This window comes from Danio rerio, chromosome 1 (genome assembly GCF_052040795.2).
Source record: "Danio rerio strain M-AB ecotype USA chromosome 1, GRCz13ab, whole genome shotgun sequence".
Taxonomy (NCBI): domain Eukaryota; kingdom Metazoa; phylum Chordata; class Actinopteri; order Cypriniformes; family Danionidae; genus Danio; species Danio rerio.
In genome coordinates this window covers 29,404,794-29,425,000 of record NC_141021.1, presented here as the reverse complement: position 1 = coordinate 29,425,000, position 20,207 = coordinate 29,404,794, and the positions used below count along the sequence as shown (strand labels likewise).

Sequence of the window (20,207 nt, the reverse complement as noted above, 5' to 3'; positions counted from 1 at the left end):
GTACATACTACACAACTGCAACAGCATCGTTTTAACCTTTATAAACGAACGTTAACGTTACTCTGTCAACAGTCTGTCTAAATTACCGCGCTAACAGAGCTAACATTGCGTAAACAGAGAGCACCCAATTGCAGACGTCAATAATGCAGCGTAATGGAATATCCCGATCAAACTCCGATTCAACTCCGCTACAAGTTTTTAAACTGCCTCTGGAACCCAGGTAAGGTACAAAAATCTGTTTAACAAAACTAGTGATGCAGTAAAGTATTTTTGGCTTAGCCGAGCCTTCTCTGTTGCTGTATGGAGAAGCCTGTGCCAGTCACCTTTACCTCCACCCCGCCCTCCGACTCATGAGCGTCTCACTCACTCTCTCACTCACTCACGCGGGCATGCACTGCGGTCTCATGAGGAAACGCTGCTTTTTGATACAATGTTTTTCTTGTTCCCGAACACAAATAATTTTTCAAGTATTTGTTCGAAATTCGTGCCTTTCAGAATACCGTATTCGGGTTCGGCTCCACCCTATATATATATATATATATATATATATATATATATATATATATATATATATATATATATATATATATATATATATATATATATATATATATATATATATACACGCACACACACACCCACAATATAAACAAGCATGTTTTAATCATACCTTGGTTGAAAGGATCTTGTATGTGCTCTGCTGTGGGACAATAGGATGAAGAAGATGAACCTTCAGACAATAATCCTCTCCTGATGGAAGCTTTACCACAGCGGTCAACTAATAATATGAAAAAGAAAGAAAACATACTTGTTAATTGTAATGTATTGGATGCCATCATTTTTGCAAAAGTGTGTCCCTCTATTATAATGCCTTACAAAAATGTTCCCATTCAGAAGATTTCAAACATTGTTTGACATGTCAAGTATCAACAATATTTATTATAAGACCATTAATTGCTCACAGCCTTGTCTTTAAGTAATATAAAAAAGATATTCCCCTCACAGTGCATTCATTTTTGAGGCACAACTGATTACGATTATTTTGCCTACATTCTGAGTTGGGATGGGAGCCTGCTGCAAGCAGATGAGAAAAAGATTACCCTGTGTTTGTGATTCTAAACGAAGATCTTTAGATCTGAATTAAGAAAGGTCAGCAAGACTTTATTCTTCAGTCATGTGTGAGCAGACAACAGCATATGAAGTAAAAGTTTACCATCACTTATCTTAATAGACATTATTAAATGCAGTTTTTAAATGCTGTATTTCTAACTTAGAAGCATATATAATGATTAGGTTATTAATGATCTAAATTTAAATGTTATATAATTTACAAACCAATTTAGATGTTGTCAGGGGATTAAGATTATTTATAATGTTTTGGAGCCCCACTTATTTAGCTTTACATTCACTCAAAAGCTGACTAGGTTGTTGAAAATCTTCCTCACACTCAGGATGAAAAAGAGAGTAGATAGACAAAGTAAGAAAACTGTAAGCAAACTGATTGTGATTAAATTAAAAACTGACTTAAGAAAAAAAAAAATTGTTCGTTTTAGCGTGTTCTGTCTTGCCAGCAAGGTGTTCCCTTTTATATCATTTTAGTTCTTTTTATTCAATAAAACGGAATTTATTTATGATTTTATTCCAGCTTTTTTAAATTCTGTAATTGAAGTTAATGTTACCATTTTTTTATTTAATAGAATTTACTAAACTTTATTTTTAATACTTGTGCCTTGTCACTGCATTAATTGCTTGCTGCTTATTTATGATTTGGGAGTGAATCGTTTCTTAATTGTTTTTTAAAATGTATTGACAGACTTGTTCAGCTTTGTAAAATTATTTTGGGTTCTCGGAGCATATAAGCCTTGACCACGTAAGACGCACTACTTCCAGTCTATGCTGTTCAGCAGTTTATTAAAGGCTCATTAAGTCTAATGTTGTGTGTTTATACAGCAGTAAAATGAACTCTTACTGTACTTTCTTGGGTCCACAGCAACACAAAGTCGATTGGATAAATGATTTACACCATAATAAAAAGAAGTTTAAATTCATTTAAATAAAGTTTGTTTCATAGGATGGTTTAAGGAAATGATGTCCTGACCACACCAAAACCTACATTTTGTAATTCGAATGTGCTGCATGTGTAACCTTATTTAAATTTCCACTCATAAAAAGAATCACTTGTAGGGGTGTAACGGTATATATACACAGTTTAAGTCAGAATTATTAGCCCCCTTTTGATTTTTTTCTCTCTCTAATATATATATCCCAAATGATGTTTAACAGAGAAAGTAAATTTTCACAGTATGTTTGATAACATTTTTTCTTTTGGAGAAAGTCTTATTTGGTTTATTTCAGCAAGAATAAAAGCAGTTTTTAATTTTTTAAAAAACATTTTTGGGGCAAAATGATTCGCCCCTTTAAGAATTTTTTTTTTCAATAGTCTACAGAACAAGCCATTGTTATACAATAACTTGCCCAATTACCCTAACCAACATAGTTAACCTAATTAACTAATTAATCAATTTAAGCTGTATAGAAGTGTCTTTAAAAATATCTAGTAAAATATTATTTACTGACCTGATGGCAAAAATAAAATATATCAGTTATCAGAAATAAGTTTAAACTGTTACGTTTAGAAATGTGCTGAAACAATCTTCCCTCTGTTAAACAGAAATTGGGGGAAAAAAATAAACAGGGGCATTAATAATTCAGGGGGGCTAATAATTCTGACTTCAACTGTATGTTTGTTTGTGCACGTAGTAGTAGTTGTAATAGTAATAATAACAATAATATTAATAATAACAATAATAATAATAATAATAATAATAATAATTGTAAAAATAATAATAATAATAAAGACAACAACATTAAAATGACAATATTAATAATAATTTTGAAAGAGAGGAACTTTTGCTTAGGACCATATGATGTTTCAGTTTTTCTTTTTTTTTTTTATCTGCAAAAATACTGTGTTTTTATGTCAATTTTATGTTGTGTGTACATTGAGGGGAAAAAAGAACTTAAAATGATTTTAGCAAATGGCTGCAATAGAACAGAGAGAAAAAATTAAGGGGGTCTGAATATTTTACGTACCCACTGTATGCTTTACATCAGAATTGCCAGAAAGTAGACCTCAATGTGTTTTTTTTTTTATAACCTTTTAACTCTGGGATTTTGGGATTTGGGATTTTTACTTTTTTAAAGATTTAAACATGGTACGAGTGGGTTGTGCTGTAATCTTTGAAAATAAATAGTTTATTTTGAGGAACATACACATTTTAGTTACAGATATTCCGCCCATAATGGATTCATTCAGTGTTGAAAATGATCTTTTTTAAGTATAGTTAAGTCAAAACAACTCTGACAGCCTGGGGGAAACATTGATGGATTAGTGATGTTTGGGATGTCACATCCACACTGGTGGAATTTAATGGAAGTATAGCAGATTTACTCCAGTTGATTGAGTATTCAGAAATATCTGAAAACGTATCATTAAGTTTATTTGTATTTTGTAAAGATGTTTGAGGATTTCGTAAATATAATAATATATCATCAATGTAGAGACTTATTTTATGGTGTGCATTAATGTTTAAATGTTTACAGTGGTACAATAAAAATGATAAATAGAGATAGAGAGAGTGTATCTAGTTCTCCAGTGTAGTGTGAAGCTGCGTGATGTTAGTCTTTTAGTAATGATGATGGCTGAGGATGATGTGGAGAGAATTTTAGAATGATTGTACTGTGATGATTTAATTATGTTATGATCAGATGTTATGATCGTTTCGGCATGTCTGCTTGTAATTAATTGATTAAAGAGCCCATATTATGGGTTTTTGAAAATTCCCCTCCATGTAGTGTGTAACACAGCTCTAAGTGAAGTAAAGTATCCAGCTAAGGCTTAAATCTGTAAGAGTACAGTGTTTAAAACGGTTGATTCATCTATAAAAGAGTCGACTCATAGTGCTTCAAACGAGTCGCCTTGATACCGAGTCATTAAGTGTTTCGCCAAAGATGAAACCTCAGTATTATAACCAAGCAGTTGGAAACTACTGGAAACTTCTGCAAACTACATGCTACAAAGAATACTTTATCGGCGTTTGTTAAAGGAAGGATCAGTAAAGAGTAACTTACTGATGGACGTCAGGATGGGTTTCTTCCTCCATTTCTCAAGTGTAAGTACGTGCGATTAAAGTTATTGCCTCGTTGACTCTAGCTTGCAAATGTATTTAGTTGTGATTTGTTACTTGTAACCGCGTGTACTGTATCAGGTTAACTGGCTATATTCTCTTATCGCGTGCAAAGTCACGTTAAAAACGCGACGCGTGCTGCTTTGTTTACGGAGCTCCGTGGACGAGGGTAGTGTGTATGTGCGCGTGCGCTGTCGTCCGGAGGTATGTGTGTGTGTTTGTGTGTGTGTGTGTGTGTGTGTGTGTGTGTGTGTGTGTGTGTGTGTGTGTGTGTGTGTGTGTGTGTGTGTGTGTGTGTGTGTGTGTGTGTGTGTGCGCGCGCGCGCGCGCGTTGTCGTCCTGAGGTGTGTGTGTGTGTGTTTTTGTGTGTGCGCACGCGCACGCAAGGACGAGGCCAATGTGTGTGTATGTGTGTGTGTCTGTAAAAAGGGCAGAGTGAGACAAGCTATGTGATCTCCTCGACAGTTTTTGGAGTTTTTGCTCAATAAAATAGTCGTTTGAATTTTCAAGTCCATCGACTGTATTTACATTGACCCACTGGCAGCTAAAATCCACGCCTACACTATCGAGCGTGTATGAACTGTGATTACTTTTATATTGCTGATTAGCTGTTTGGCTTTTCACTCTGACTGAAGGCAGTCAACCAATCGCAACAGGCTGTCATCGGTCCAATCAGCGCAGATTAGCTTCGCGCTAAGGAGGGGTTTGGGAACAAATGAATCACTGGACGATTCATACAGGAGTCGCTGGGATAATTAGGTAAAAATAAATACAGATTATAAGACCATGAAAGTGTTTTTTGACCTTGCATGCATATTAGACTGTTGTTGGAGACCCTTACAACCAAGATATGACTCTATTTCATGTATAATATGGGCTCTTTAAAAACTTTGATACTTTTTGTCTGGGAGGCAAGTCCACTAACGTTCCAGGAAAAAAAAAAAAGTGATTGGTGACATTTTTCAGAAAAATATAATAAGGAAATAATAGAGATGTATATTAAGAGGTTTTAAATAAACATTAGCATAGTGTATAATACTTTGTGGTTATGCTTGGTCTTTCTTTGGTGCTGTTAAAACCACCACATCAAACCTGTAGCTCTTTTTAAGAAATTGTTGCAAATCATATTTTAAATCGCAATATTGATCAGATCAATCGCAATTCAAATTTATCTACAATTTGACTCTTCGCTAAGCCCAGACCTCCTTAGTTACTGTTGCTACGCCTGACAAGCTATCATGCCTGGCACGGCTGTTACAATGTGTATGCGCCGCTGTCAGACATTGCCAGGGATATAATGTAATTTTTGGCGAACAGGTGAGATGTCCGAGAAAGCCAGACAAAAAAGGACTGCAGTATGCATTTCAGGGGTATATTGACCACATAAAAGGCAACCGATTAGAGAATAATTTAATCAAAACTGAAGCTAGCTTAACCTAGCCGCCTCATACTCTAACCATTCAACAGCTTAGTTCATACTCGGCAGTAGAGGTGAAATTTAAAAATAATCCCATAATAACAAATTAAACCGTGATTTCTCTATTTTTAGCCAAAAAGCCTGATAGATTAATTTTTGTGCAATGAAATATACCATTACTAACCGACGAGGAAACACGCATGATAGTGCTTTTACATAGTATATACATAGAAAGAACAGCCAGAAAGGGGAAACTCAAGGATTTGTGCTGAATATTAGCATCATTGACCCATAACAATGTACAGTGAATTACCTATAGCTGTCAGTATGTTTGTGTACTTATTATAAAATATTGAAAAACAGCTGCTGGTAAAGTATATTGATCGCAAGTGCTCAGTTTGTGATTATATCTCGGTTTTGTTCTGTTGATTTGTAATTTCAAATATTCGTAGCTTGAAATAGATGGAAATATGAAGTTAAGTAAAGTTAGCAACAGATTTGCATTTTCCGGATCAATAACTCATGACCTAATCGCTATTAGTATGACTAAGTTACTATGGCGAAGCCTTAAACGGAGCAGTGCTCATAATATAGAGCGAAAAAAAAAAAAAGAAAAAGACAGCTGGGAAACATAACCTGCTTTGTATTTTTGTAGGAAACACAGTTTAGGTCTGTTTAGGGTAAGAGGTGTGTGAGTTATTGCCGTGGTTCTATCACTTATTGTGTCAGAAATATCAAAACAAAACCACTTTAACTCCGCTTAGTGCCCCTCACAGAGCTTGATCCACGCTGGCATTTCTCCTCTTGGGTTTTTGGTTTTGAAAAGGGAAAAAATTCCACCATCCTGACCAAACTTTAGGGATACCAGGTATCAGATTTGCACAATCCATATGCACTCACTCGAAAGCTTGACAGAGCCCCTGCGTGTAGCTACAGTTGCTAAGCCACGATTGGTGGGTGGCGGTTTTTGGGTGTAGATTAGCGAAGGGTCAATGGTGCAGCCCTACTGTTTTACTAAACTCTTATCAAAATGTGACCCCAAAAGCAGGGAACATACCAAACTGTGACTTTGGTGTAGCGTTCCAGCCCTACTGATTAGACTTGTAATCACCCCATTTTATATAAACTCATATTTTTGCTTTACATTAAATTTTTCGAAGCTACCAAACCAAGAAGAGACAGGTTAGTTTTCTTATACAATTGCCTTTTACAGACATTTCATTTACCTGGAATGTGCACTTGTATGTTTATGTCAATTTATGCATATGTCACCGTATATGTATACCCTACCAGCCACATGGCTGCTTATTATATTAGTTAAAAAGCTTTATTTATATACCATGATGTCCACCTCTCAACCTTAACTATGTACAGCGCATAATCATTGATGACATGAAAAAGGAGAGAAACATTACCTCCCTTTCGCCAAAGCTGACAATCACACCCTCCTTCTTGGCATTTTTTACCATGATGGTAACTGCAACTTGAGACTCTGTCTGGTACCAATCATGTCTGAATGAAGCAGAAATTCATTAAATGTGATGCAATTTTATTCTATTTTTGTACTATTAAACACAAAGAATTTAAAATAAAATTATTACACCACCATACTTACTTGACATGGGTTGTAGTTTGCTGTTGTTTAAACAGTCAGTTGTAAGTGCATTTCAGCAGAAACAGAGGGAAAATAATAAAAAAAGCACAAATCATTGTTTGAGAGAGAGAGAGAGAGAGAGAGAGAGAGAGAGAGAGAGAGTTTATTGCCATTTCAGCTTCTTTGGCTAGGTCATGGCAAAAAAAAAAAACTGATCAAGTTTACCACATTTTATAATTACCACTTTTCTATACTTAAAAAAATATTCTAACAATTAAAATTCATCAACAGCACATCGTTTAACAAAAACAACTGATCTCATGTATCAAATTACTCAGTTTTCTCAATTAAGGGTTCGTTGTGTTTCTTTAAATTAAGATGATAAAAACCAGGCAATAAAATTAAAGCACTAGCATAATACTGTATATTTCTTTTCCAGTTACATACAGATAAAGACAGTAAACAGACACTTACCAAATCTGAAGTTTTGTTTGGAATGTGTGCTAAAAAAATCAGAAAACTATTGTATTAGACATACACATACACACAATCCCCGAACTGAAATTGAATTAAAAAAAAATTTACGTTATACATACTCGCCATTTCAGTTTCACAGTGCTGCATCCATGTTTGAAATTCTTCAACAGAACCTTTGTATGACAAATACATATCAAAATGTAATTAATATATAATTAATATAAACTAATTTTGCAATGACATCTTTTAAATTCAACAGCATCAATTAAAGGAACCAATGAATGAATGTTATACATTTAAGTGCCAATAATATTTGCTTCAGATACAGTTAAACTGCAGTATTCTCATGCATGGTATCTTTTTAGTATAAACAGAAACAAATGTTTATATGCGTTTATTAATTATAATATAACATAGTAAATAGTTTATTCAAAATAATAGAATTATAATAATTTTAAATAAATAATTAAAATATAATAACAGATCTAATAACTAATTGAATAGCTTAAAATGACCTGCATTATAGTTTAATTAATCTGATTACAATTTGAACAACTGGAATTATAATATATATAATTGATAAGAATCTAATTACTGGAAGTATAAAGTTGGCTTAAAGGGGCGGGGCTTAGACCAGAAGCAATCAATCAAATTTTGACAGCTGGTCTATACACCTAACTTAGCTGTAGATAAGATAGATTTTTTTTCTGTATTACCAAATGTACATTTTATCTATTTAATTATTGGGAGTGTCTTTAATATCTGCCTAAACCCAAAAACTGGTAGACTTTCTAAGAAAGTAACTTTCTCACTGATGACTAGCATTTCTTCAATCCTTCTTTGCATGGTTATTCTTTTTTCCCATGCCCATCAATCTTTTTCCCAGATTATTATCATTTTTTTTAATTGAAAATAACCTTTCTCTAGTTAAGCATTGCATTTTAATGCAATTGTTCTTTCTGATCATTCTTCCCACACTTTAGGTTTAACATTTAACTGTGAATACACACATCGCCCACTTGGTGACTTACTGCATGCTTAAGTGAGGACTGTTCAGAATATCTCTTCCCAGATAGACTTCTTGATTAGTGTGAATGCTAATGAAGCCTTGTTTTTTTACAGTAATCCACTGGCACCCTTTTGGTAGGCATGGTATATGACAGAAAGTGGCAGTCGAGGTCATTCTAGCTTGAAGTTCAAATATCATATGAGAAGCACTTCTTAAAATGCTTTATATACATAAATACTTATGTATGAATGTTAATTTCAGACCATTTTGTAACCATGATTTGAATATAGCTGCAGATGATAATGTGAAATAGCCTACTGTAACATCTGAGATTATACAAAATAAAAAAAATAAAAAAACATGAACACATACTGAGCCTTATTGTCTCTGAAATGTTAAAACTTACAAAAAGTTGTTTAAAATATAAACAATAGAGCTCTCTAGAGAAAGTGAAACCACTTGTGCTTTTAGTTGACCTCCTAATTAACAACATGGACCAGATTATGTGAAAATATATAGTTTTTATCTGTCTCATTGTGACTTCTGTCATTGTGGCTCACACAAATATACAATTATATACACACAAATTGACACTTTATCATAGCTACAATATATATAAGCCAGTATATCACATTTCCATCAAATAAATGTGGTGTCGCATTACCTTTACACTCCATACTTGAAAAAAAATTAACTCACTGTCAAGGTCTCTTCCTGCTGTGAGGGCCTGATGAGCAGCGACAAAGTTATGTAGGTGATACTCTGCAATTCTTCAAAAACAATGACAAAAAGAACATTAGGCCTGTCATTTAAAATATTTAACTTTTTTAAAGTATTGTGAATTGGCAAGCAGTAAATATTACTATACATGACAGATATCATTGTCCTAGAATGTTACACATGATCAGATTCTTTGCTTAGCCCATCAGAAGACTATGATGTAAAAACCCAAATCAGAAAAAGTTGGCACAGTATGGAAAACACAAATAAAAAAGAAAGAAGTGTAATTTCTAAATTTACTTTGACTTATATAGCATTGCAATACAACAAACATTACTTACTGTGTTTCTCATGATTAAAAAAATATATATTAACCACTTTGTTATGTGGCCATTCCTTATCTCAACACTTAAAATACCAGACCCAGCAGAAGCAGTCAATACTTTAAAAGTGCTCAATTATTAAGATTTGTTGAAACTATTATTATTAATTATTATTATTATTATTATTATTATTATTATTTGCATAAGTGATTGAGACCGTTGAGTCAATGTGTAAAACAGAAAAAGGCTTTTTTCTATTTTTTAAAAGGATTTTATTTAAATATCCAATTTTCAAAATGTTCTACTTTTTTTAATTATAGAGAGAACATGCAAATCTTAAGTCATGTGTGAAGCCTAACCATGATAGATACCGAACCATGAGCAGATTGAACCGTTGCACTCCTGATGTTAAATAGCCAAGTAATTACACTACACTTACCTACAGATTTTTGACAAATGCATATGGCAGCTAAAGCATGATGGCTGAATGTAATGTCTAAACATATTTAATTTGGCTCTATAAATACAATTAAAATAAAGTATAGAAGTATTAGAAAATATATTAGCAATATATGGACAAATGGAAAAAGAAGAGATGCTTTATCCAAGATTTTTTTAATTAAAATGAACAGGACATTCATTTGTAATCGGATTTGTAATCAGTTTATAATGCACAAAACTCCCGCCCCCACATATATCTAAAGCATTTCCCAAATTAAAACTAGATTTGTAATTCTGTAATCTGTAATTCGTGCTACATCACTGATTTTGATCCCGCCCCAAAAATGATTTTAAACACGAAAGATGAAATTAGTTGACAAAAGCTCCAACTAATCCAGTTTTCTACTAAATTAAAGCTAACAGTTGCTAACGTTGTCTTAACTGATGCTCAACACACACAAATCTGTTAAAATCTTCAAAAATACTTGAATCTTTAACCTGTTCAAAATAAAATTGCTTCGGAGCCAAAGAAAATCTGTTGATTGTCAAAACGTGCTTCCACACAATTAAGTCAATTACCTTTATTTTTCAAAACCATGGACTGTAAAGTTCGTTACTTGCTAATAAAGAGCTGACATGTAAATAATATTTGTATACAGTACACAAAATATCAATTACATGCATTGTCAAAGGAAAAAAAAAAAGTGTACAAAAAAGTGAGAAATAAAATAATATATGGCTACTATAAATCTGTCTCCACTAAATCAAATTCTTGTTTTGGTTTCCTTTCCTGTTTATTTTAGGATTAAAGAGTAATTAGTCATTATTTAAATACAATTTCATTATCTAAAAATAAGTAGAACTCTGTCATTTTGTAATGACTTAAATTTAAACAATATTTTCTCACCATTCAACAAGATTAAATCTTTTAAGTTAATTAACAAATATTAAACAAAAAAAAAACTAATTTTGATGTAAAATGATAATTAAAGTAATGACAAAGTTGTTGGCCTTAATTGTAGCTAAAATATTAAAACTATTTTTAGATTTAGTAATTGATAAATCACAATCAGAATTTATGAATAATAACAAAGGTTTGATTATTTTGGAATATTCAAAGTTGATTAATTATTTTTACATGATTAATGAATTTTATATTATTTTTACACTTTTGTACATCATTTGATTCTGTAGAATATCAGTTTATCCTTGCTACGTTAAGGAAATTAGATTTGGGTCATTTTTTTTCTACATCACAGGTGTCAAACTCCGTTCCAAAAGGGCCGCAGCTCTGCACAGTTTAGTTTCAACCCTAATTAAACACTCCTGATCAAACTAATCGAGTCCTTTAGGCTTGTTTGAAACCTACAGGTAAGTGTGTTGGAGCAGGGTTGGAACTATACTGTGCAGGGCTTCGGCCCTCCAGGAATTGAGTTTGACACCCCTGCTCTACAGTAAATAAACCCTTTCTAAAAATGGCAACTTTTCTATGAAGTTATCTAATGGTACCTCCCCAAAATATGATATTTCTAAAGTGATTAGACGGGTGCTTAGTATCTCCATACCTCTTACTGTAAGTCAGCTTCTTTTCTCTTATATTAACTCAAGCCCAATAAGAGGTATTACGATTGCTGACAGAGAGATAAAAATCCATGATTAACAGATGACACGATCACACTTTATTTTGATGGTCTATTTGTTGAATTTAAGTTACATTGCATCTACATGCTAACTAACTCTCATTATATTATAAAGAGACCGTCAGGTTGGGGTTAGGGTAAAATAAGTTGATATATACTTACAATGTTTCTTATAGTCAGTTAAATGTCTGTTGAATGTCTGTAACCAATTTACAAGCACATCTGGGGTATACCTAAATTTGGCTAATTATGAGCTTATGGCTATGATGTCTTGGAACCAATTTTTCCAGTATTCCTTCTATAATAATGATGACATCATAATAATTGTGTCAGTTATTTAATTTAAATGATTTTCTGTTGACTTATAATGAATGTCTGGCACATTACAAGATTCCTGTAACATCAGGGAATTATGACAAAGTTTTTGAGGATATTTATCTTGAAGTCTGTGTTATTTAAGCATCAGACAAAAACAACCTTCAGTTGTTTCTGCCTAATATAAAAAGGTAGTATATGTTTTTTTCTGTTAAATCACACATCAGTGCAGCAAGACTCATTCAGCCGCTAAAATGAAGTGTGTAATGATGGACACTTCACGCACTGAACGACCGCAGGTTTGCTTACGTAGCGGAAGGGGCGGAGCGATCGGACGCACATGTTGAATAACTCTATTTATTTTGGATGGTGAAAGCAAAATTCTCCTACGAGAGTGATTATAGCGCCTCCCGATGGTGAATGCAGCAATACTCACGGCAGGTATTACTTGATAATTCAGTCGTTTATTTCACTGATTTGGCAACAGTCAAACGTCATCAGGGAAACGGTTTGAATTTCCGCTTAGTAAAAATACATAAGTGTGCCATTTGGGACGACACTACATACATATACTATCCTGTTGAGTGTGTAAGTGCATAAGTACATAGTGCATGAGTGCATAGTGTACAGTGTGCCATTTGGGACGCAGCTAATATTGGTTGGAAAAAGGCATGGTCAACAGCTAATCAATATTTAATTACAATTGAGATAATGGAAGTATCATTCAAAACTATGCACAGGATATACCAAGCTAAAAATTAGTTGATTAAATTTAAATCTGACCATTGACTTTAATTGCTCTTTTAGTGCCAGTTGCCCTGAACTGTGATACATTTGTTTTTACATTGTCCTGTTGTTAAGCAATTTTAGCAAGATGTCTGCGATTTTATTCTACAAAATATCGATTGTCACTTTATATATTTTTAGAAGTCTATATTGTTTGGTGTTTTGGAGAAAGGCAGTTTCATTTTTAAATGATTAATCTTATTTTTTCATATGCTAAATTTTATAATCACAAGTGTAAGCTCTCTGGCATCTTTAAAGAAGGAAATGGAGTATTATGTACTATATGTACTAATGCTTCAAAACTCATTGGATGGCGCTTCACAGTGCATACTTTAAAAACAACCAAAGAATTTTTGAAGGGAAAAAAAGTGGAATTTTATGCAATGGCCAAGTCAATCATCTGACCTGAATCCAATTGAGCATGCAGCAACTCAAGACAGTTGCAGTAGTAGAGACTCGATAGAGCATCATCAGGGAAGAAACCTAGCATCTCATGATGTCTATGCGTTACAAACTTCAGGTTATTATTGACTGCAAAGGATCATCATTATTATTCTGTCCCATTACTTTTGGTCCCTTAACAAGTGGGAGGCACATCTGCAGTGTTGTAATTCCTACACCATTTAGCTGCTTTGGGTAAATTGATCACCAATTGAGGTAAATACCCTCAAATTAAAGCTGACAGTCTGCAGTTAGAGCACATCTTGTTTGTTTCATTTCAAATCCATTGTCTTGTCGTATAGAGCCAAAAATGTTAGAATTGTGATGATGTGCCAATATTTATGGACCTGACTGTACATTGCCAAATTGTTATATATAAAGTAACATTTAAGAATATTTGAAGTAATATTTTAACAGATTTTCTAAACCAGGGATGGGCAAACTTGATCTTCGAGGGCCGGTGTCCGTTCAGAGTTTTGTTCCAACACTAGTCAAACACACCTGAATAAACTAATCAGTGTCTTCAAGATCACTAGAAATCTATAAGCAGGTGTGTTTGATTAGAGTTGGAGCTAAACTGTGCAGGACACCGGCCCTCCAGGACCGAGTTTGCCCACCCCTGTTCTAAACCAAATTTTGAGTCCATATAGTGTAATACTCCTGATTTATACCCTGATATATTAATACATTACATTTATACGATGAACATATTCTTTGAGAAACAAACATTTAGACATTCATTCAGTCAATTTTCGGCTTAGTCTGTGACTTGGTCGCCACATCGGAATGAACTGCCAACTACTTTGGCATATGTTCTACACAGCGGATGCCCTTCCAGACACAACCCATTACTGGGAAACACCCACACCCCTGCACACGCGCACACACGCACACACTTAGGTCAATATAGTTATTCTAATTCACCTATAGCACATCTCTTTGGACAGTGGGGAAAAAAAGGCAGTCATGCCATTTCTAAATGCAGAATGTATAAACAAAGTTCTCTGATCAAAGCATTCACAACAAAATAACTTTTCAAACTCATGCCAAGAAACGACTCACTTTTACAATCTTAGACTGCAGCTATTAAAAAATATTATTCACAATATTATTAGCTTAAATCCACCGCCTGGTCAAACAGATCTTGGCAGATACGTGGATGCAAGTGTGTCATCAGGAGCAATGGCTACTAAATGTAACTTGTTTGTATGCATTTAAAAAAAAAAAAAAAACTATTACCACTCACTGACCACAGATTGAGCTTAAAATCTTCTTTAAAGGGTAACCAAACACCAAAACACATGTTTTGAGATGTTGACAGTCATATATACATGTTCCATGTCGCTAAAAACACAATTAGGACACATATATATTTAGCTAACAGGTGAAAATTGGTTGTTTTTGCGTTGTTTAGAGCAATTTCATTCTACTACTTCACGGCAATGAGATCGTGTCAACTCCAGCGTGAAATTTGACTGTCTGTATCGGGCGGTACAAAGTGACGTCATTAAATTTTCAGCATATCTGTTCACTAATTTATGAGAAAGACTCGCCAATCAGCGTACTCTATTGTAAACGAGATGCAACTTCATTGATATGCATGATATAGCTTCATAGACTCTTTTAACCTGTTACAGTGTTCAGAGAGACTTCAGGTTGTGTTGCCAACCATAATTTAAACAAGTAGTAAATACATTTTTCGGAGACATATGTCATCAGTGTAGCGTTTATAAATTTGCCACAATGAAGGTTTTGTGTCCATTACCCCACAATAAAAGCACAGCTTGCGTGTGGACCCAAGCAGTTGGATTACAGTGGTCTGCTAACATGTGACAAAAATGTTTGTAAGGAACATTTTTTTTTACCTGAGGGCTTTTCAAATCTGGAAATGGTGAAATCCAAATTTGTCACTCATCTTCTTTTACAAAAAAAGTATGTGATCATGTATATTATGTTTATGTTTATTCACATGGCAAAGATAGTACCGTCAGCAGTCCTCTTTTAGTTTTTAAAGACAAACCTTAGTCAAAATGATTTGTACTATATGTATTAAAGGCTTCACAATCTCCTAACAATCTGCATTACAATCTCCTCACTGAAGCTTGTGACTCGTTTTCATACGTGTCGTTATTCTGACCTGAAGTGACAAGTGCATGTGTGTGGATTCCTTGACCATTTACAATAGATAGTGCTCAATAGTGCTCATGCTCTTCTGGCGTCTCTCGTAGGTGACCATCAACCATTTTCTCAGAGAATGACAAACAGGCAAATCATTGCTGCAGCTCCAAAACAAGTTTAAAGTGAAAGTTGAAAAGCGCTGCACTGCTTGGGTGCGCGGTGTTTGTCTGAGGTAATTAGTCTGCCATTATTACTGAAATGTGCATATTCCATACAAAGTGTGAGGCAGATTGGTTAGTTCTAGCTGCATTAATTGCAGTGCACTCAGGGCATTCAGAAAAGTTCAGATGTTTCTTAACTAGGTGCGGCCGGAAAATGTCCGTGGTTCAAATAGACTGTAAAATATATGCACGTAGTATCTGTGACGTTACCCACAGGTTTCTGAACACTGCAAAAGAAGCCACAAGTAGGCGTGTTGCCATTTTATTTGCGCGTCATCGCACCCACGGCGGGATAACAAACAAGGGCAAACGAGGGGGAGAGTGAGCAGAGCTAAAGACACCTGCTGGGATTTTGCTTGGACCTAGCTAGACAGACTTTACTTTGGGAAAATGCTTGATACTTTATTACCTGTAACTCGTTTGTGTTCTGCCCACAAGTGCTTGATTGTACACTATATCAATAAAGTGTTTAGACTGTAAGCGTTGAATGTAATACATTGAGCCACCAAACATTGTTCTTATTACGTTTTACTACGGGAGGAAAACGTGAATTACATTCAAACACTTCAGATATAGTCTGTGTTAGAAAATCCAAGGCTATTGATGAACTCCAGGCAATACAATGTATAACAAAGCTTTAGATAACTGTTCTAGAGCCTACAGCTAATCAATCTGTCAGATTATGAAGTGCATTTAAGTTCTAAAGAAAAAGATAAATGATAAATAATCTTACAACAAACAAAAAAAAAAAAAAAACATTTATAGATATGGTGTTTAAGTATATAACTTTACTCACATGGGAAACGGAGGCCACATGAATGGTTTGTGAGCACAATTAAGTGCACACAGCATCCTATATTATCTGATAATTGTAAGAAATAAGTCCAAAAGGCAACTGACTGTGTAAAGCCACATAAAACAAAACAAAAATACGATGAATATGCCGGGTTCAGTGGCTTATCTGCCGGAGTCAGCTGAGGTGAAGTGACGTCGACCAGCAAACCCAGCTGTCACTCAAGCGGCCACACCCTTAATTATGCAAACTTAATATAGCCTAATATAAAGGAAACGGATGAGTTATAACAAAATTCACCCCCTCACAGTTGTCATAAAGGGTAATATTAGCTGTATAAACCAAAATCGTTCTTTGTACCAGGCTGTAAACACCTTTTTTTCTGCTGTAAAGTTGGCCATTCCAACAGTGGGATCAATTGTAATTTGCTCTATTATGGAGCCAGAATTAGTGGAATTTCGATGAATTGCAGTTTCAGTTACTTCCGTATTGGCTTCCTGAGGGAAAGCGGGAGGTTGCCACTTGGTGGTTCATGTGCAAGTTGCGCGCCTTCATTGGAAATGACAACCTTACACCCTAAGCTTATTGGTAGGGCCAGATGGAATCTGCTGACATTTTTTGCTATTTCTGTGCAAAATTTTGTAAAAAAAAAAAAAATCTGCAGATTTAATGCGGAAGCCTCTTATAAAAGAATATCTATATATAAAAAAAGAAAATATTACTTTATAAACAGTGTTGTAAATAAATCATATGAATATTTTTTAATATTAGTCATTAATATTACTGGAATGAATTTAAAAACAAAATAAATATAAATTTACACACATATACACAAGTAAATAAACAGAATCAATGATGGGCTAACATATACACAAGTAAATAAACAGAATCAATGATGGGCTAAAAATCTGTGGAATTCTAAGCGCTGTTTTCGTGTTGCCTTATTTATTGGCACTGCTTCCAAGGCACGCTCTTAGTAGCCACATTTTAATAAAACTATAGCGCTTCATACTAGAACTACTTACCTACTTATTGGCAATGGTGTTCGGTCAATAAATATCGATACTGATTTAATCGCCCAGCCCTAATGCAAACCCTTCCCAATTTCACCACTCTACACTCCCACCTAAACAAAGCTGAACTCACCAAACTCACCCACTTTAGTAAATTAACATGATTTTTTTTTTGTTGTGTGAACTATCAATTTAAAGTAATAAACTGATATGTATTTTTTAAATGAGGAAAAAATAAACACTACTGTTAACTTACCCTATTCTTAGAAAGGGAAGTGCTAGTCCTGGCTGCAGGTCTTGGGCTTTCTTGGCATCATCAATTGCTTCTAAAACACAAACAAAGAAACATGTTACATGAAAAATATATTTAAACCATAAAAAGAAAATGTACACCTACACAGTTGAAGTCCGTTATTTACCTTCCTGAATCCTTAGCCACCCTGTATATTTTTTCCTCAATTTCAGTTTGAGGAAAATATCTTTTTTCCTCAACACATTTTTAAACATAATAGTTTTAATAACTGATTTCTTTTATCTTTAGCATTAAGACAGTACATAATATTTTATCTTACTTGTATAGTATATACTTATATAGTATATACTATACTTTATATACACACACATATACATACATATATACACACGCACGCACGCACGCACACAACAGTTCTGTCTGGTTCTCAAATCTGATTGGCTGATAGCTGTGCGATATTCTGCAATATCAGAACTTCTACAGCCTCTTTACCCTTTGTGTATTACTCCGCCCACATACTATCAGCAAAAGGCAGACACTAGAGATCTAAATTTTAAAAGATGCACACTCAACTGTTTAACTGTCAGCTTATGATTTGAATCCGGAAGTAATTCCCTTATACAAAAGGGTTTGAGACTCTCCATGTTTGATTTTGTTTTTATATACACAATTATACTGTCAAACTGTTGTATAAATGCAATATCACACTCGTAGCAGTGCAATATGGCTGTATATCGGCACGGTTGGGGGCACTAAGGCACGCAACACACGCCTCCCACCAGTGCCGATATACAGCCATATCGCACTGCTACTCGTGTGATATTGCTCATTGCTTCTTGGCATCATTGCTTCTAAAACACAAACAAAGAAACATGTTACATGAAAAATATATTTAAACCATAAAAAGAAAATGTAAACCTACACAGTTGAAGTCCGTTATTTACCGTCCTGAATCCTTAGCCACCCTGTATATTTTTTCCTCAATTTCTGTTTAAGGAAAATATCTTTTTTCTCAACACATTTTTAAACATAATAGTTTTAATAACTGATTTATTTTATCTATAGCATGATGACAGTACATAATATTTTACCTTACTTGTATAGTATATACTTATACAGTATATACTATACTTTATATACACACACATATACATACATATATATACACACATACACACACACACACACACACACACACACACACACACACACACACACACACAAACACTAAGGGTGTCATGATCCTCCAAATCCTCGATTCGATTACATTTTCGATTCTAAAGGCACGATTCGATTCGATTTTCGATTATGAATAATTAATTAATTAATGACCAATTAATTATTTGTAGCCTACCGTTTAAACTACCTGACCTGGATGGTCTTTGTTTTACCCATAAACAAATCATACAGTAAATGAATGAAGGCAAGATACACACATAATTACCACCTGTCAATCACTTTTTCTGCGGGACTCGTGAAATGGCAGTGATCTGTGTCGTTATAATGGCGTCGGTAAAAAAGACGCACAACCAACAGGAACCAGCCAACAGTATCTGAGGCGTGCGCTAAAATGACTAAGTACAAGTGAGTGAAAGATTGAAGTAGTCCTCTGACTACCTGGACCTGCTGTCTCGAGCGCATGGCTGTGAGTGTGTCTGTGTCTGTGTGGTCACCTGATGTGCATTTTCAGAGGTAGAGAGGAAGGAGGGCTGCTCAGAAATGCTACTCGCCACTGTGGATGTCAAATCGTTGTCGTTCTAAAATGCCATTTAAAAACAAAGACAGTGTAAACAGGGCCTGAGTGTTTACTTTTCGCGAGCGGATTTGCAACGAGGGCGGGCGGAGGACCGCTATGCGGGTGTTGTCTATCGGACGAACCGTACGTAATATGTACATAGCAGAGCTTGCAAAACTGTGTTTTTTTTTTTGTCGACAACACGAACGTTGTCAACATAACTCCAACTTTAAATCCAAAATGCTTACACACCGGCCTGAAAGAGGAGAGGGTTTAAGTTCTGTCGACGGGTCTCCTGCTTCTGCAGTTTAACAAGCACTTCAACTAACCTGTTTTTTTCCCACTTGGCAAGCCAAACTGACGTGACATGGGGTCGTGGCAGCATCATCGATTCTATTTTTTGATTCGATAATCGAAATTGAGCATAAATTTCAATCATTGAGCATAAATTTTAATCGATTTCGATTAAAATTCAAAATCGTGACACTCCTAATACACACACACACACACACATACACGCACGCACGTATATACACAGACACACAGACACACACACACACACACACACACACACACACACACACACACACACACACACACACACACACATATACATATATATATATATATATATATATATATATATATATATATATATATATATATATATATATACACACATACATACATACATACATACATACATATATATATATATATATAT

General features: G+C 34.5%; 1 protein-coding gene across 2 annotated transcripts in view; it reads right to left on the bottom strand.

The window, feature by feature from the left end:
• The window catches only part of sugt1 (SGT1 homolog, MIS12 kinetochore complex assembly cochaperone), a 42,168-nt gene that overhangs the window by 16,830 nt on the left and 5,131 nt on the right, over positions 1-20,207 (bottom strand). For both annotated transcript variants that reach the window (NM_001007361.1, XM_087235609.1), the window contains 7 exon segments: positions 671-778; positions 7,020-7,116; positions 7,220-7,239; positions 7,673-7,701; positions 7,795-7,848; positions 9,384-9,454; positions 17,752-17,821. In NM_001007361.1, the coding sequence (NP_001007362.1) occupies positions 671-778; positions 7,020-7,116; positions 7,220-7,239; positions 7,673-7,701; positions 7,795-7,848; positions 9,384-9,454; positions 17,752-17,821 (449 nt within the window).